General features: G+C 47.0%; 2 protein-coding genes across 5 annotated transcripts in view; one reads left to right on the top strand and one right to left on the bottom strand.

Moving 5' to 3' along the window:
- Positions 1-18,510, bottom strand: part of SAFB2 (scaffold attachment factor B2) — a 36,520-nt gene extending 18,010 nt beyond the window's left edge. The window contains exons 1-10 of the mRNA XM_030796290.1: positions 18,107-18,510; positions 16,890-16,977; positions 11,725-11,789; positions 11,435-11,638; positions 8,759-8,821; positions 7,834-7,861; positions 6,416-6,926; positions 5,935-5,984; positions 5,291-5,391; positions 22-171 (exon numbers count right to left, since the gene is read on the bottom strand). Coding sequence (XP_030652150.1) covers positions 22-171; positions 5,291-5,391; positions 5,935-5,984; positions 6,416-6,926; positions 7,834-7,861; positions 8,759-8,821; positions 11,435-11,638; positions 11,725-11,789; positions 16,890-16,977; positions 18,107-18,292 — 1,446 coding nt within the window. The 5' untranslated portion in view covers positions 18,293-18,510. The remainder of the gene's footprint in view (positions 1-21; positions 172-5,290; positions 5,392-5,934; positions 5,985-6,415; positions 6,927-7,833; positions 7,862-8,758; positions 8,822-11,434; positions 11,639-11,724; positions 11,790-16,889; positions 16,978-18,106) is intronic.
- A 112-nt stretch (positions 18,511-18,622) lies between these two features.
- Positions 18,623-18,986, top strand: part of SAFB (scaffold attachment factor B) — a 46,578-nt gene continuing 46,214 nt past the window's right edge. For all 4 annotated transcript variants that reach the window (XM_030796287.1, XM_030796285.1, XM_030796286.1 and 1 more), the window contains exon 1: positions 18,623-18,977. In XM_030796287.1, the coding sequence (XP_030652147.1) occupies positions 18,789-18,977 (189 nt within the window). In that variant the 5' untranslated portion in view covers positions 18,623-18,788. The remainder of the gene's footprint in view (positions 18,978-18,986) is intronic.

The following is an 18,986-nucleotide window of genomic DNA, read 5'->3' as shown; positions in this document are numbered from 1 at the left end:
CATAGACGAGAACTGCCTCACCTTCTCTACGGAGATCATTCGTCCATGCAGCTCAGTTCTGTGGAGATGGCTGATGCACTTGGTCGCCTCGTCAGATGTCGACATGGTGACGAATCCATAGCATCGAGCCCCCGGGCTGCGGGCGTTCGTTACCACTTTGGCCCCAACAACCTTCATGAAAAAGGGCACTCTTACTCTCTCATACAAATGACCACACAACTTGCTAAAGTTATTACCTGACAATCAGAATCATTTTCACTATTTGTCACCTCTCCACATATTGGTAGTTTTCCATTTTAGTTACTGAATTGATTCTAATTAATCCTGACCTATCCAAATACAATCGCTTTTTTTTTTGAGACAGTTTCGCTCTGTCACCCAGGTTGGAGTGCAGTGTCGCGATCTCGGCTCACCGCAACCTCTGCCTCCTGGGTTCAAGCAATTCTCCCGCCTCAGCCTCCCAAGTAGCTGGGATTACAGGCGCCCGCCACCATGCCTGGCTAATTTTTGTGTTTTAAGTAGAGATGGGGTTTCTCCATGTTGGCCAGGCTGGTCTCCAACTCCTGACCTCAAGTGATCTACCCAAGTCGGCCTCCCAAAGTGCTGGGATTACAGGCATGAGACACTGCACCCAGCCACTAAATACAATTGCTTTTAATACAAGATCAGTCATCTCAAGGAAAACACACAAATATGCAAGGTTACAAAACCATTAAACTTCATTACTCACAACTAATAACCAAAGTCCTACCCATCCACATTGTTTTCTCTATTTCCACTGAGCCCACAAACAGCTGTGGGGCTACTAAGAAATGCACCATCCACTCCAGCTGGGCCCGAGAAGAGCTCTGACACAGACACGGACTGTCGGAAATGTCCCCATGGGGAAAGGACTTCCACTTCTGGCCAAGATGGGAGAACTAAGCATTGTCTTCCTGCCTGAAACAACTAACAAATGCAATGAAACGTAGGCAACGACGGTTTTCAGATCCTGGACATCAGGCTGCCCCAGACAGCGATCCCTGAGAGCTCCCTGACTGCCCCTGCTCACTGCCTGGAGTTCCCAGGCGATGGGGGATGGGTAAGACAGCACTGAGATTCTGAGACCAAGGCAGAGAGAAAGCATAGAACTGAGTATCAAAGAGGACACAGCCACACAGAGCCACATGGAGCAAGCTGAAGAGACCCACAGAGGGTTCCTCCTGCCCAGTGCACATGTGTGCGAGGAAACCAGAGGCTGGGACAGCACCACCCATAAGGAGCAGAGGGAACAATCAGGGGCAGAGGGAACAACCACTGGAGGGGCACTCAGGGCCACAAATGGTTTGCTCTTCCCAATAGCCACGGTGGAAAGGCTGGTAATTCACGGGCCATCAGATCCACTACTCAGAGGGCACTGCCCAGTGGTGAGACAAAATCAGCCCAAACTGAAGGCTACTCTGGCGCTGCCTTAGTGTGTGTCCAGTACCTCAGCTGTGTACCAGAAAAAAGCTCAAGGGTATTTGTAGAGATACAAGTATAACTAGCACCCAAAAAAATACAATTCACAACATCCCGTAAAAAATTACCAGGCACAGGCTGGGCACAGTGGCTCATGCCTGTAATCTCAGCACTTTGTGAGGCCAAAACGGGTAGATCACTTGAGGCCAGGTGTTCAAAACCAGCCTGGGCAACACAGAGAAACCACATCTCTACCAAAAATTTTAAAAATTAGCTGGGTGTAGTGGTGCGTGCCTGTGGTCTCAGCTACTCAGGAGGCTGAGGTGAGAGGATTGCTTGAGCCCAGGAGGTCGAGGCTGCAGTGAGCACCACTGTACTCCAGCCTGGGTGACGCAGTGAGATCCTGTCTCTAAGGGAAAACAAAACAAAACAAAACAAAAACAGAAGAAACTTAAAAGCAGCCACAGGAAAAGAGACAGAAAAGACACAAATGGGGAGCCAAAGGAACAAAGATTAAGTTAACCTAGAATTCTATACCCAGTGAAAATTTATTTCAAAATGAAGACAAAGTAAAGACTTTTTCTGACATGCAAAAGAAACAAGAACGCATCACCAGCAACCCTGCACTACAAGAAACATTCAATTCCTTCAGGAGGGAGGAAGATGATCTCCGATGGGAACTTGGATGTACAACAAAAAGCAACGAACAGCACCTGGTGAGGTGAACATGATTTTTTCCTGTCATTTCTGGGTCTCTTTAAAATATAACTGTTCGGCTGGGTGCGGTGGCTCACGCCTGTAATCCCAGCACTTTGGGAGGCCGAGGTGGGAGGATCATGAGGTCAGGAGATCGAGACCATCCTGGCTAACACAGTTAAACCCCGTCTCTACTCAAAATACAAAAAATTAGCCAGGCCTGGTGGCGGGCACCTGTAGTCCCAGCTACTTGGGAGGCTGAGGCAGGAGAATGGCGTGAACCCGGGAGGCAGAGCTTGCAGTGAGCCAAGATCGCGCCACCGCACTCTAGCCTAGGCGACACAGCGAGACTCCGTCTCAAAAACAAAAAAAAAAACAAAAAAACAAAACAAAAAAACACAACTGTTCAAAGCAAAAAAGCCAAACCACAACAAGTCAAAGCCAATAAAATATTGGGTGACTTCTTTAAGAGAAGTAAACTGTATGACAATAACATCACAAAGATCAACGGGAGGGGAAATGCAAGTATATTCCCGCAGAGTTCTTGCACTACACTGAAACAAGCAGAGCACCACTTGCAGAACGATTGTAAGGGAAGATGTGTACTGTAATCCTACAGTAAACCACAATGACACAGAGTTAGAGCAAATAAGCCATCAGTCATAAAAAGGACTCGACCCACAAGAAGGCAGATAAATGGGAAAAAGAGATCAATAAACAAACATGAACAGAAAACAGAGAGCAAGACAGTAGATTTAACGCCAACACCACCACCATTGGCGCGCAGAGTAAACATCGCCCCGAGACACAGGAGTCTTGGTCTCTGCCTCATCTCTGACTCAGTGCATCAACCTAAGCAAGGCATTCCTCATCTCTGGACCTCATGGCCCCAGCTGTGAAATGACAAGGTGGAACCCACACGCTTGAAGTTCCCATCAGACTCTGACGTCCTTGGTTTTGACCACACAAATGGAGGAGTCGAGGCTCTGCCTGAATCTGTCCAGGGCCAAAGGGACAGAAGACTCTCCTGAGAGAAACACAGATGCCACTTCCCATATCAGAGCTGAAGCCAATGTTGGGGTCATTCTACCTTCCCATCAAATTAATCATCCTTACAACGGCATCTCTTCTGATGACAGACAAAACCCAAATGAGAGCAGGCACCATACTAAGCTTATATGTCCCTATCCCTGAGCTGTGCCATCCGCCCTGGAGCTTGTCTCGGCAGCCTCTGCATACTTCAGTCAAGTAGCTGAGTGGTGTCCTGCCCCTCTGGCCTTCCTACGTCCTTCTGCTTTTGTCCAGAGCTGAGCCCTATAGATAAGGCCAACTCTATCACTCACGCCTCGGCTGAATGTCACTTCTTCAGCGAGGTCTGCTGAAGCTGCCTCCCGAATCTAAACATGGTCTCCCCAACACACTGATGGCGTGCTCTAATATTCCTTAATATGCTCATCACAACACATCATATGTGTTTATTTCTTAAATGATCTTTTTCCCGCCAGACTAAAAAATCTGTGATGACAGTGACCATGTATGTTTACCTCTGCTTAATCATCAGTGTCTCAGTGAAGTCAACAAAGTAACTGAATAAACAGGTTATTCATGGCTATAAGAATTTCCTAAGCCCTTGTTGAACATACAGACTGTTAAAGAGAAAAATTGAACAGCATGCTTTCTCCGAGTCCTGTCTGCTTCTTAAGCAATGAAACATTAACCAACACCTGATTGGGTGACAAAGACCCAGACAAAGGAACGGCTTTAAAAAAAAAAAAAAAAAAAAAAACGGCTTTTTTTTTTTCTTGTAGCCAGAAGGCTGCGTCAGACAGGCCCCACTATGCCTGGAATCAGGGCACCGTCCAGACACTAAAGGGTCCAAACCTTGTCCCTCGGAAGCCACTCCCCAGAGGCACCCAGGAGACCAGGACAGTGCCAATTGCTTACCAGAAGACTCTTGGCTAGGCGCAGTGGCTCACGCCTGTAATCCCAGCACTTTGGGAGGCCAAGCAGGCAGATCACATAGGTCAGGAGTTGGAGACCAGTATGGCCAACATGGCGAAACCCCATCTCTACTGAAAATACAAAAATTAGCCAGGCATGGTGGTGGGTGCCTGTAATCCCAGCTACTCAAGAAGGTGAGGCACGAGAATCACTTGAACCTGGGAGGCGGCGGTTGCAGTGAGCCAAGATCACGCCACTGCACTTCAGCCTGGGCAACAGAGCGAGACGCAGTCTCAAAAAAACAACAACAAACAAACAAAAAAAGAAGACTCTTACATTAATTAATTTCAAACAGTGGAATCATTTTAAATTGTCCTCAACTTCCTTTGGAAAGCTGCTGAATTGTACTATTTTTCTCCCGCCCCCATGAGCAGCATCTTAGTGATTTATTTTTGAACCACGTTCATGTTCTAGTTATCAGACTATATACTTAAAATGCTAAATGATATGAAAGTCAATTATTCACTTCATTCTTTTTTTTTTTTTTTTTAATGACACAGTCTCACTCTGTTACCCAGGCTGGAGTGCAGTTGCACAATCTTGGCTCGCTGCAACCTCTGCCTCCTGGGTTCAAGTGATTCTCCTGCCTCAGCTTCCCAAGTAGCTGGGACTACAGGCACACAACACCACGGCTGGCTAATTTTTGTATTTTTAGTAGAGACAGGGTTTCGCCACGTTGGCCAGGCTGGTCTCCAACTCCTGACTTTAGGTGATCCGCTCGCTTCAGCCTCCCAACTTATTCTTAAGGGAAAAATCTCATCATGTAAGCTTTAAGTTTTGCACAGGACAAAAGACCACCAGTCTCTTTGAGACCAGTTAGAAAGAACCCCAAAAACATTGAGAGGGAAGCTGTTTATACAGCTGTTCTGAGCACTGCTGTGATATGACCAACCACCTGCCCTGCTCGGCGCCCTAGTTACTGTGAGTCAGGAAACAAGGTGCACTGCACAAGACTGGGCGAGCTTTGCTGCTGTCTTGATTTTTTTAGTAAACACAACGTCTTGCTATGTTGCCCTGGCTGGTCTTGAACTCCTGGGCTCAAGCGATCCTCCTGCCTCAGCCTCTCAAACTGCTGGGATTATAGACGTGAACCACCGCGCCCAGCAGAGCTTCCTGAATCACAGTGGATGGTATGAGGCAAGGGAAGGCATACCTTCCCATACTTGCTGAAAAGGTTCTTGAGATCCGTAGCTCGTGTTGTGGAGGACAGCCCGCTGACCCACAGGTTCCGACCAGAACTGCTGCCGACCCGACCTGGCACGAGAGGGAGATTCTTAGGCATCACCCCAAGGCCTAACAGGAAGCACAACCATTCTTAAGATCGCAGCCCTCTTTAAAAACCCTGACGACGCCCAATCCCAACTGCTGACTTAAGAATTTAATGCACACACACATGCCAACACACAGAAGGCTGAAAATCTGGACAGCAAAAACTGAGTTTCCTTACTCAAGGAATAATCATGCCCATGTCAGTTATCAACTGAAATGTCTTTTGATGATCAGATCTCATCCAAGACGGCAGTCTCTAAAATCCTTGAAACAGTCTTCAATGAGCAGAATTATTCCTTTCTTGTAATGTGCTTTTCACCATCCCATAGATGACAACCACAAGAGAAACATAAAATGCAGATGCTTGCGAACTTCTAAAACTAGTCTCTCAAGAAACCATTAGGTGGTTGATTCCAGTAACCCATAACAAAACAAATTACTGAATCCAAAGTGTGTATATCTCCAGGCCCCTCCTCCCAAAATAAGGAAACCATACATGGCTCCCTACCACGTTAAGTTAAATCATACCTTTTTCATCTTTAATGATTGGCTTTATATCTTTTTCTTCCTTAAAAGAGCTAGAGACAAAAGTTAATGTTACTCATACAGGAAAGAAACGAAAGAGAACAAAACTAAAAATATGATTATGTGCTAAAACTGAATACCTACCAGAAAATTAGTCTGAAATAAAATTTTAACAGACACCTCTGCAAGCTTATATTGGAAAATCTGACCCCAAAAATACAATGTCAGATTTGTAAAAGTCAATTCGATTTAGCTGAAGATAACAATTAACAATTTAAGAACACAACCATGGTAGGTTGAGAAAAAGAAAAGGAATTGAATCACCCATTAAAAATACACAAAGAGAAACGAAACATTCTTTAGAAGCAAAACTACAATTTCGTCAGTCTGGCTGGCCAATTGCAGAAAAAAACAGCTTATGTGTGTCATTAAATGACCCATGAAAAGGAGATAGCGTCTGGTCTAAAACTGAGAAAAAACAAACCTCATTTTCTGATCAGCGCCCTCACTGGTTGAGGACTCTTTAGGAGCCGGAGGGACTTCATTACAAGCGTCAAAATCAAACTTCCTCCCGTCTTCTTTGCTATCTCTGGCTTCTGGGCTTGGGGCTTCCGTGGGTGCTTCCGCGAGCTCCTCGCTAGAGGCCTCCGCGAGCTCGGAGGCCGCACTACTCTGCTCAACTGCCGGCTCTAGCCCTACAGGCTCACAGTCCGTCCTCTCGCCATCGCCTGGCTGCTCCGCGGGCTCCCTTTTCACTACCGCTAACAGGCTGTCTGCCTTGCTCGACTGAGCGTGTGCTGTTGACTCGCTGGCCAAATCTAAATCACCCTCTTCCGGATGGGCGCTGTCAAATAGGTCCTCTTCCTCCGCAAGCTTTCTGTCTGGCCCCACGCTACTTGTGTCCTGTGCAAATGGCTGCTCCAGCTCGGAACTTTCTTCTTTTACTGGCTCAGATTTACAAGTTTCCCCCAAAATGTCGAGTATTTTCTCATTTTCTACGGATTTAACAGGAATAGAATGGCACAAGGTTTAATTACCAGGGAAATAAAGCAATCACAAATGTGGAACTGGCACGGCTGCCACACTAACACGAAGAGAACTGCTAGCTACACAGAGATTGGAAAACCCGCGGGTACACAAAGTTATACTGGTTACACTACCTGCGCTGCGACCGCCTCTAGGTAAGCCTCTACGCTACACGGAAGAGAAAAGGCCCCCACAGATTTAAACACCTACAACCACGCGGCTGCTTCTCAATAGTCTTCTTCGAGTTTTTGTTCAAGTCTGGGTCTTCTGACTGATTTTCCAATGTCCAAGGTGCTGAACCGAATGCAATCACCATTCAATGACAGCTCAATTTCCAAATTTCTTTGAATTTCTTTTAACAGAACAATCCAATATGAAAATCAGAATCTCTTCTGACGGTGGGAGATAAATGCAGTCCGGAAGGGGAATAATATGTTGAAAATTTTCACGAAGAAACTCTGTTTCCTCTTCTGGAATCCAGTCACTTCTCAGGTGGTAAGTGCCCTGACAACAGCTTTATCCTGCCTTAACTGCGTTAATCAAAACGACTGCAGCAAAATATCACAAGATCTGTTTCATGTGTAGAAACACATGGAGGAATCATGGGGACGGGGGGAATTAAATGCCACTCTACGTGGTTAGAGATGAAAATAATCACTACATTGCACCAAATGTATTTGACCTCAAGAAGCCAGAATGGCTCTTCCACAGATCTGGTGATACGAATGGGTTTCCAATCTCTGATCCTTGTATGATCTGGATTGTCCACCATTAGAGCAATTTACAAGATCATAACACAGCTTAAAATATAGACAGCTTTAAAATAATAGAGTGAAAACTTTCAAACCATAACTGTCATGTTTCTCTTATCAGTACCTGGCTCCAAAAGGGATTCTTCAATGTCCTATTTAAAAAAGAAAAAGCAAATCCACAAGTCACTTTAAATACGGGGCAGATACATTTAACCAGCAAATATGGCTTTCAATCATCTGTGAATAAATGCCTGTTTCCACAAAACTTTCTTCTCTCCAAAAAATGTATTCCATCCTACAATAACTTGATGAAAACCAGCTCATTTTAACAGTTTCCCTGGTAACAGCAGGTCCCTAGTGATAACAGTCTGTCCCATTCTCCCGAGTTTGGGCCCTGCCCTGCCATGCCACCCACCCCATGACCAAGCTGACCTGGTGGCTGCTGCAGCTGGCAAAGACCCCCTTTGTCAGAGAAGAGGTCACAGTGGATTTAAGAAAAAAATACTTCTCCCAACATAAACTTATTTGTAACCAAAACTTGTCATAACAAAATGATCTCTCTACTCTGCTGAAAACCTTTTCCAGCATCTGGCTCACTTAGGACAACAGGTACAATCCTTCTGGTGGCCCAGACTCAGCGAGGCAGGCCCAGCTGCTCTGCAACACCTGTGGCTTCTACCCAACCCTGTGTGCTCCCCTCTCTCTTTTGCATCAAAGACACCACCCAAACTTTCTGCTCCAAATTCTTCTTTCGCTCTTCAACCTATCCGTCAAACCTCTGGGAAGAGTTCCAGGCACTTCTGAAGTCCAACCACCAGAACTGCTCCCTCATCACACTTCTTTCTCCCTTCTGGTTACATACTTGGTTTGATCCCACTGCCCCTGCTAGATGGCCAGCCCTGAGACTCTTTCTGCTCTGCTAACCTCTTAACCCCAGCATCCAGCACAGTATCCAGTCATTTCCATATACACACACACTGCTCTTTCACTATGGAAAATCAACCACTCGATTAACATTTCCAGCGATGCAGAACCAGATGGTAACTTACCGCAGTTACTTTGAAGCTCAACGATGAAGTTTCCAAAGTGTTCTTGACTCCTTCCCCATCCACCTGAAAAACAAAATGGAAGATGACTTTGTGGAGGCTGGAGCTGTGAAAACCAAGGCCGACACCTCGCTTAGGCAACTTGTGTGTCTATTTCCCTCACGGCACCTTTTGCCATCTGCAAGTCTACTGTTGGGTCATTCAGTTCAGTGCCTGCCTCTCCGCCAGAACACACACTCCACGACTCTGCTCCACCAGCGCCTCTGGCAGTGGCCTGCAGGTGGGTATGCCCTGTCTGTACTGGGTGAATGAACGAATGAATTTCCCAGGCAGTTTCTAAGTACTGGTGATTAACACATAACCCTCCAACCACAGGATTTCCAAAACAGAACTCAAAATGATAAACTGCACTCCTCCAATTTCACCTGGTAGCAATACTCTTAAGGTAACACTAACTGAGCGCTTTCTCCTAGCCTACTTTATTCATTCACTCATTCGAGATGGAGTTTCGCTCTTTTTGCCCAGGCTGGAGTGCAATGGCGCGATCTTGGCTCATTGCAACCACCGCCTCCTGGGTTCAAGCGATTCTCCTGCCTCAGCCTCCTGAGTAGCTAGGATTACAGGCATGCATCACCATGCCTGGCTAATTTTTTGTATGTTTTAGTAGAGACAGGGTTTCACCATGTCCAGGCTGGTCTTGAACTCCTGATCTCAGGTGATCTGCCCACCTCAGCCTCCCAGAGTGTTGGGATTACAGGCGTGAGCCACCACGCCTGGCCCTCCTAGCCTACTTTATTAAAAACAAACATCTAACTTGGTCATTTTCTCTTTACTACATGCCAAACAAAAGAAAAACTGTTAACACCAAGTTTTACTAAATTTGAAGCTCTTTTTAAGTGAACTACAAAAAGAGTGCTCCCAAATGTTTTCTTTCTTCCTTTTCTAGATTTGAACTCATGACCCGGGATGCCTCCATTAACTGAGAAGTATACACCCTGAAAACAATAAACACACAGCAGTGCCAGACTGAGCAAGGCGGCGAATCAGTTGCTCAGTGCTGCCCTAGGTCAAAGGATGGTAAATTTGGAGGCAATGACTTTTGACCATAAGGTTTAAGGTTCAGTCCTACGGAGGCATTTCCACCCCCAAGCTGAAAGCTGCAATGCGTTAAGGAAACAAAACAACCTACTGGGCACGTGACGTCAGTCAGATTAAAATGAAGATCAGCTAGAAGACAGTGACGGCTTGTGGTATTTGAACAGCCCCACCAGAGAGCTCTACGCCGAAACACTACAAGTGAAAAGCTGGGAAAGCCCTAACAGAGCAAAGTTCCTCCTTTACATACAAGGATGCTCACAGTCAGTCCCTTTGGGGAGCAGGGTTGGTACTTGTCTTCACTGTACTTTACATCTTTTAATGTAACTCCCTAACCTTGCTTAAAACAACATTAACAGGCTAGGCGTGGTTACTCACTACTATAATCCCAGCACTTTGGGAGGCCAAGGCAGGCAGATCACTTGAGGTCAGGAGTTCGAGACCAGCCCAGCCAACATGATGAAACCCTATCTCTACCAAAAATCTAAAAAATTAGCCAGGTGGCTGGGTGCAGTGCCTCAAGCCTGTAACCCCAGCACTTTGGGAGGCCAAGGTGGGCAGATCACGAGGTCAGGAGATGGAGACCATCATGGCCAACATGGTGAAACTCCATCTCTACTAAAAATACAAAAAAATCAGCTGGGCGTGGTGGCGCGTGCCTGTGGTCCCAGCTACTCAGGAGGCTGAGGCAGAAGAATTGCTTGAATCAGGGAGACGGAGGTTGCAGTGAGCCATAATCTTGCCACTGCACTCCAGCCCGGGTGACAGAGCGAGACTCTGTCTCAAAAACAAACAAACAAACAAACAAAACACAACATTAAGAGAAATATCTACATGATGACAGTAGAAACCATTTTTGAGCTGGGCAAGGTGGACCACACCTATAATCCCAGCACTCTGGGAGTCTGAGGCGGGAGGATTGCTTGAGCTCAGGGGTTCAAGATCAACCTGGGTAATCTAGTGAGATCCCACCGCTAAAAAAAAAAAAAAATTTTTTTTTTAATTAGCTGGGCGTGGTGGTTCACTGTGTAGTCTCAGCTATGCAGGAGGATTGCTTGAACCTGGGAGGCTGAGGCTGCAGTGAATTATGATGACACCACTGCACTCCAGCCTGCACAACAGAGCAAGACCCTGTCTCTAAATAAATAAATCATCTTTGTTTCTTAAAACTATATTTTAAAAGGAAAAAACTAACTGGGCACTGTGGCCTGTGCCAATAAGCCAGGCTAGTCAGGAGGATCGCTGGAGCCCAAGAGTTCAAGACTGGCCTGGGTAACAGTGAGACCTCATCTCAGAAAAGAAAAATCTTTTATGTCAGAGCTTTCTATTTTATGACTTACCACATGCTTTGAAAGTGTCTCCCAGCCAATTATAAAAACACTCCCCAGTACTACAGAAAAGCTATCTATTAGTAAATCCCTGACCTACACAGCGTTTAAATGGACATGGTTTTAACACCAGGGTTTAGAAACCGAACTATGTGTTCATGGCGGTTTAGCTGTGTTCTCCCTCACATGAGCAGCACGTGAGCGCCAGATGCCTCAGGGCTATGGGCACATCCTGCCGTGTCTCCAAGTTACCTACAGCATGCTCTGGGAGCTGAGCCGGGAGCTGTCTCAGCTGTGCAGCCACGTATTCTTTACTATCACAAAAGGAATCGAGAAGGCTGTCCGTGCCATCCTCCCCAAAATCTGGAGCACTGCTATTCTCCACTTCAGTTTCGTCTAGCACACTCATGTCCATCATGCCCATATTCTGCAGGTTCTCCAGACTTGCTTCCATGTCCTCCTGTAAAGAGGAAGAAGAGTCGTTAACGACCACCTGGACCAGGACAGGGAGCTGCTGCCTGTCGTCTCTACCCTGACATCACTTACCTGCCCGTCTCTGGAATCGTCTTCCAGGCCGTTATCTTCTGTGCCTTCCTCCTCCATCTTCAGTCCTAATTACAGAATAATTGTTCAATCAGATAACACTCAAGTTCTACCTCATAATTAGTTTATGCAGAATAGATTTCAACCTTAAAACAGAACACATTACAAGATAAACTAAAAGTCTCCTCTTTCCTGTCACACATAATTTTGTCTCAATTTGTTTTCTTTTTTTTTTTTTTTTGAGATGGAGTCTCACTGTGTCGCCCAGGCTGGAGTGCAGCGGCACGATCTCGGCCCACTGCAACCTCTGCCTCCTGGGTTCAAGCGATTCTCCTGCCTCAGCCTCCTCAGCAGCTGGGACTACAGGTGTGCATCACCACGCCCAGCTTATTTTTGTATTTTTAGTAGAGACGTGGTTTCACCATATTGGCCAGGCTGGTCTCGAACTCCTGACCTCGTGATCCACCAGCCTCGGTCTCCCAAAGTGCTGGGATTACAGGCATGAGCCACGGTGCCCGGCCTAAACTGGTGTTCTAAGTAAGCCATCAACAGGGAGATGAACATCTAGGATTCCTGTCAGATTATCAGAGTAGTCTGATTTTCCACAAAATATCTAAAAGTTTCCAAATATTTTAAAAACACTCCAAACCTACGAAAAAAATCACAAAAAAATAAGCAAAGGATAAAAACAGGCATTTTCAACAAACCAACAAAAAATGCAATACCCATCTAGTAACCAAAGAACTGCAACATAAAATAACATTGAGCTAGTGATTTGCTGGCTCTCCCTGTATTCCACCCATTTCAGGTAGGTCTTTGTCATTTTTCAGCTCAAGAACCTTTTTTTCCCCCAAGGCAAAAAGGCAAAGGCTGCCATAAAGTCGAGAATCATCCTGGGTTTTGTGACCACAAAATAACTATCTGATAGAATTCTGCTAGGAATTGCAAAAGAAGGCTGGAGGACATCAAGAGTGGAAACCTTGAGAATAAACTTGAGGCTCCATACGTATCAAAAACCTTACAAATGTGCATACCCTTTGTTCCAGGAATTTGAGTCTTAGGATATCTGACAAGGAGTTCAAAACATAGATATCTGTCCTATTATACCTGTTAAACACCCAAAAGGGAAACAAATTACAGCACACTTTCATTCAGATGTGGCTCACAACCGGGGCGGGGGGAATGGTTGGCAATGTCTGGAGACATTGTTGGTTGTCATGACTTGGGGAAATGCCATTAGCATCAGTAGCTAGTGATGCTGGTCATGACCCTACAATGCACAGGATACTCCCCAACCACAGAGAATTATTCGGCCCAAATTGTCAACAGTGCCAATGCTGAGAAACCCTGTGGGACACCATCCAGTGTCTCACAATATTTAAAGAATGTATGCTTTTAAAGAATATTTAATGAAACAGAAAAAATGCCCATAGTGTAGGCACAGTGGTTCACGCCTATAATCCCAGCATTTTGGGAGGCTAAGGCAGGTGGCTCGCTTGAGCCTAGAATTAAGAGACAAGTTCGGGCAACAAAGTGAGACCTCATCTCCACCCAAAATACAAAAATTAGCCAGGCATGGTGTTATGTACCTGTACTCCCAATTACCGGTGAGAATGAGGTGGGAGGATGCTCTGAGCCTGAAAGCTTGAGGCTGCCACGATCATGCCACTGCCCTCCACTCTGGGCAACAGAGTAAGACCGAGTCTCTCTAACATACACACCCATAAAGAAAAATCAAACAGAAAAAAATATATACTTTTCTTAAAAGCCGGTGTCTATTTGTATACATGCGAGTGTATATGCAAGGATATGTTTATAAAATCCAGGTGAATATGGCGAAGATAATCATCAACAATAGTTAAAATACTCAGGGGTAAGATTAGAATTTTATTTTCACATGCATACTTTTTACATTTTCCAAATTATCTAAAACTATTACTTCCATAAATTGTTTAAAAAAGAAAATTAGGCTGGGAGCGGTGGCTCACGCCTGTAATCCCAGCAGTTTGGGAGGCGAGGCGGGCAGATCACGAGGTCAGGAGATAGAGACCATCCTGGCTAAAACGGTGAAACCCCGTCTCTACTAAAAATAGAAAAACACAGCCGGGCATGGTGGCGGGCACCTGTGGTCCCAGCTACTCGGGAGGCTGAGGCAGGAGAATGGTGTGAACCCGGGAGGCGGAGCTTGCAGTGAGCCGAGATAGCACCACTGTACTCCAGCCTGGGCAACAGAGCGAGACTCCATCTCAAAAAAAAAAAAGAAAGAAAATTAAACATAAAAAACCTGCAGGGTCCACACTTTAAGAGTCTCACTCACCACTGTTAATCACTCAAGAAATGCAGTTTAATTGCATGTCTCGCAACGTGAGCTTTTTCCAGTCTATCATTTAAGACGCCTAACAACGCTAGCAGGTTTTATTATCTGCATTTGACACATGAGAATTTGGTTGAGCTCCAAAGCTGGCACTCTAAAACTCAGCTGTCCCACTTCCCATTATATCTAAACACAGCATATCCTTTTGAAATACGTTGTCTAAAAATGTTTGGTAATTGCACCCAATTTCTAGGCCCCTAAATAGTAGCCTGCAGTGCCCACATAGGCCGGAAATAGGAGAAATGCTGACCAAAAAGCATCACCGAAAAGCTAATGTGGTGCAGACAGGCGACGCCCCAATCCCCAGCACCTGGCATTGGCCAACAAAAAGCTGCCGCTGTCGGGGACACAGATGTAAGAAAATCCAACTTTAAGCCCACATGGCATCTAAAACTTAAATTTTTAATCCAAGTTTTATTTTTTCCAAACCCACCCACAATGTTGCCTAGGACTCCTAATCTTGGTGAAGACTCTTACTCTAATTTATAATGAGGACACTTTCCCTCAACCAGTTTGGCTACTTCAATTTTTGCAAGGAAGCAGTTACTGGTGAGTTCCCAGAATGAGTCCAACTTTGGACTCAACTGAACACTGCTGCATAGTGCTCGAAACGAAAATTAATTGGTGAATTCCTCCTGATCTAACAGTTGTATGTAATCAAAGGCCCTAACTGCAACCACAAAGTCTCTAGAGGTGCCCCGACACCTCTAGAGAACATCACCAGCTCTGGATGGAAGATGAGGCCTGCAGGGGCTGAGCACCACCTGAAGACCTGGGCTCTCTCTGGGATTGGTTACTTCTCTGAAAAAGGAGTGGGAAGGGATCAGAAGCCCTTCTAATCCTCACTAGAGCTGAGGCTACAAAAGTCCTTTTTATAGCAACTTTATCATGCAAGCTTTCCTGACAAAACACTAACTCCAAGTAGTTTTGAATCCACCTAAGCTTTAATCTAGACATTCAGGCAGGTCTTCAAAGCATTCAGCTAAAGTTTGGTTTTTCTAATGATGCAAAGATCATTAGAAATGATCCCTGCTAGGCCGGGCGTGGTGGCTCATGCCTATAATCCCAGCACTTTGGGAGGCCCAGGAGGGTGGATCACCTGAGGTCAGGAGTTCGAGACCAGCCTGGCCAACATGGATGGTGAAACCACGTTTCTACTAAAAATACAAAAAATAAGCTGGGCGTGGCAGCGGGCACCTGTAATCGCAGCTACTCGAGAGGCTGAGGCAGAAGAATTGCTTGAACCCTGGAGGCGGAGGTTGCAGTGAGCCGAGACCACACCACTGCACTCCAGCCTGGGCAACAACAGCAAAACTCCATCACACACACACACAAAAATCCCTGTTAAATTCCTGCCAAAAGCCAAGAATATTTTGAGTAGTAAGTCTTGAACTTTACAGTTTTAAAATGAGCACCTACATAAAAAACTTTCAGACTTTATTGTTAAGCAGTTTTCCCAACCATTAAAAAAAGAAAATTCACATCATGCATGAGTTAACACCTAAGCAGAAGAGATAAACTATATTTCCTGCTGTAGACCAGTCTCTCACATTCTGAATCTGCTCAGGCTAGGCCTTCTAGCTGAAATACAGACAGTCACAAGAACAGTAAAAACACATCCATGTTTCAAAATTAAACTTTAACTTAAAGCTCTTATGCAACCTAACTAAAAGATTTAACCTTTCAAACCACATGCACATGTTTTAAACAGTTAATGTGTTATGAGACACATTAACAAGAAAAAGCTATTAAAAAAACAAAATGAAATTGTTAAAAATGCTACAATTTCTTTCTACTTTCTAAGCAGATCCTCCACTGCCTGAATTTAGCACTTTTTCAAGAAAACAGGCCCCCTGCACAGGAAACCTAAATTATATTATCCTTATCACCATAAAACCTAACAATGAGAACAATACCAACTGGGATAGTCAAAGCTTCAAAGTTTTATGGAATTCAGTGCTTCCAAAAATAGCTGGTATCAGCCATAAACAGGAATGAAGTATCGATACATGTTACAACACAGATGAACTTTAAGCATTATGCTAAGTGAAAGCTGATGCAAATGGCCATATGTTGTACAATTCCATCTACGTGAAATGTCCACAATAGGCAAATCTATGCAGACAGAACGTGGATTAGTAGTTGCCAGGGGCTGGAGGGAGAAAAGTAAGGCGACTAACTTCTAATGAGGACCAGGTTTCCTTTTTGGGTGATGAAAATCCAGAAGGAGACGGTGGTGGTGGTGGCAGAGCCTTGTGTATGGAAGCACTGAATTGTACACCTTAACCTGATGAATTTAGCGGTCTGTGAATTAAATCTTCACATTCAAAAACCGTAATAGTAAAAAATAGGCTGAGTGCAAATACCCCAACAATCTATTTTGGACCCTAGCAAAGCTGAGTTCTATTCGGTCTCAGGTTGATGTCCTTTTCTTTGGGTTAAGACCTAATTTTTGAATCAGGTAGGAAGCCAAGTAGGTACATTTGGTTCCTCAGACCCGTAGAAGTAGCTTTAAGAGCTTGTCTTTCTCTAGTTGACTTTTAATCCCAATGGCAGAAGCTGAAACGTTTTTCGTATATTTTCATTGCACTTGGCACCTGTACATCTCTTTCCTCCTCCCTGTGCCCTTGACAGAGCTACTTGTCAGGTGGTGACGAGCAAAGCTAACTCTTAGTGGGGGGACACCGAGGACCAGAGAAATTCTCCCAGCCTAGAGGGCGGGAAGAGCAAGCACTCCACATCATTTCTCTAAATTCTCTGAACACTCAAGCCCCAAGCAGCATATGTACAATACCTTTAACACATCTCTTGGCTGACTTCTTGCTGGTGGCTTCTAACTCGATGCCAATTTCATCAGGATCTTGTCCCTCTTCTTTAACCGCCTATTAGGGAGAGATGAGTTGTACAACATCATTAAGAGCTGCAGGGCACACACTGTTCCTTACAAGTAACAACCTCCCATGAAACAAAGGCAAACCCGTCCTTGCAAAGAGCAACTCCGGGTCAGCTAACTGGGCCGCAAGCCCAAAAGGCGATGGAGGAACCCCGCACAACCTGGGTCTCTCTGGGTCCAAATGACAGAGGGAGGCTGTGAGCAGGAGCTCCAGAATTGGGGTCAAGGACCAGTTCCAAAATGGCAACTCCACTCGACACTGCCCAACCTTCGACTTTAAAGTTATATGATGGGACAAATTAGAACAGAGAGGCTGCACTTGGCCCGGCCTCGGTGAAGGGCTGGCCACCGCTGGTGAGAAGGAACAGCACCCAGCCTGGGGAGATTCAACAGGTCCCTCAGTGTCTGCCACCTGCCGGGTCCAGGACTGGGCACCCACAAGCTCCCTCCCTATGCTCAAGTTGTTTGTTCCAGTTGCGGAGACAGACAATTCCCAATTCCTTAATATTTTGCATTTAGCCCCTACTTTCAGCGAGGTGCGACACAAACGCAGGATGAGCTGGCAAGGAGATGGGGCGGCGCATTAGGGAGGACGCTCAGGAAGGTGATGTCTCAGGCAGACCCAAAGTGACAACAAGGGGCCGGCCACGAGAAGATCTGTGGGACCCAGGTGGGCAGCTTCATAAAGGCCAAGTCCCTGGGGCAAGAACAAGCACCGCCCCCTTTCCTGTAAATGCTCTGGAGTCCGCCAGACACCCATTCTCCGGAGGAGGAAACTGAGGCACAGAGAGAAAGGCACCTGCCCAAGGTCACAGAGCCAAGGCTCGATCAGGAGCCCCAGGGAGGGGTCCCGGGGCCACACTGGTTGTCGAGAAGACCGGACGCTGAGCGCGCTTGAGGAGAAAAGGTGGAAGGAGGATACGATGGGAGGCACAGAGAGGGGCGGTGACGGGCCAAGGTCACACAGCCGGCCCCCTGGGTGCCCGACAACTCGAGCCGGGGTCGGCCAAGACGCGGGGCGAACCCAGGGCGCCCCGGGTCCGGGAGCCGCGGTGACAGGTGCTGGCGGGGGCGTGCCCGGGCCTCCTGCGCCACCCCCGAGCCCCGCGCCGCCTCACCTTCTTGAGCCGCTCCATCAGGACGCTCTTGTTGCCGCCCGTGTCCAGGTTCCGCTTCTTCAGCTCCGCCCGCAGATCGATCACCCGCAGCTCGCTGAGCCGCCTCGTCCCAGTCTCCGCAACGCCCGGGCCGAGAGAAGCCGTGCCAGGGCCCGAGTCGCCCGACCCGGGCAGAGTCTCCGCCATCGTCGCGTTCCTGTCTTCGCCACCAACTCAGTCGCACACCGCCGGCAGCTGTAGCGGCTCTGAACACAAAATGGCGCCGCCTAACAGGAAAACGCACTCGTTTCCTCCCGCCCCGCTTTGCGGCCGCGCACGCGCACGCGCACGCGCACCGCCCCCACCAGCGCACTTAGCAGCAAGGACGCTCGCGCGTCGACCAACCGCGCGTTCCCCGGCACAACGCGCAGGCGCTGAATCTGCAGCTCGCATGCGTCCCGGCAGTTCCCGGCGGGAGGCTGACGAGGACCAACGCGCCTGCGCACATCCCCGCGTTGTTCTCACTGCGCATGTGCAGTTGCAACCGAGATAGTAGACCCTGCGCTTGGTGCGCCTGCGCAGAAGCGAGGCGCGCCGGGGAGACTGGAGCGGTTCCCTAGCAGGCGGCGCCATTTTGTGCTAGGAGCCTGATAAAACCGGCCCGGTTCTGTGGAAAGTGGGCGGCGGAGCCAGGGTCCCTGGAATGGCGGAGACTCTGTCAGGCCTAGGTGATTCTGGAGCGGCGGGCGCGGCGGCTCTGAGCTCCGCCTCGTCAGAGACCGGGACGCGGCGCCTCAGCGACCTGCGAGTGATCGATCTGCGGGCGGAGCTGAGGAAACGGAATGTGGACTCGAGCGGCAACAAGAGCGTTTTGATGGAGCGGCTGAAGAAGGTGGATTTG

The sequence above is a fragment of the Nomascus leucogenys genome, chromosome 17 (genome assembly GCF_006542625.1).
Source record: "Nomascus leucogenys isolate Asia chromosome 17, Asia_NLE_v1, whole genome shotgun sequence".
NCBI classification, from domain to species: domain Eukaryota; kingdom Metazoa; phylum Chordata; class Mammalia; order Primates; family Hylobatidae; genus Nomascus; species Nomascus leucogenys.
Note: the sequence above shows the minus strand (reverse complement) of the source record. Positions and strands in the feature narration are given on the sequence as shown.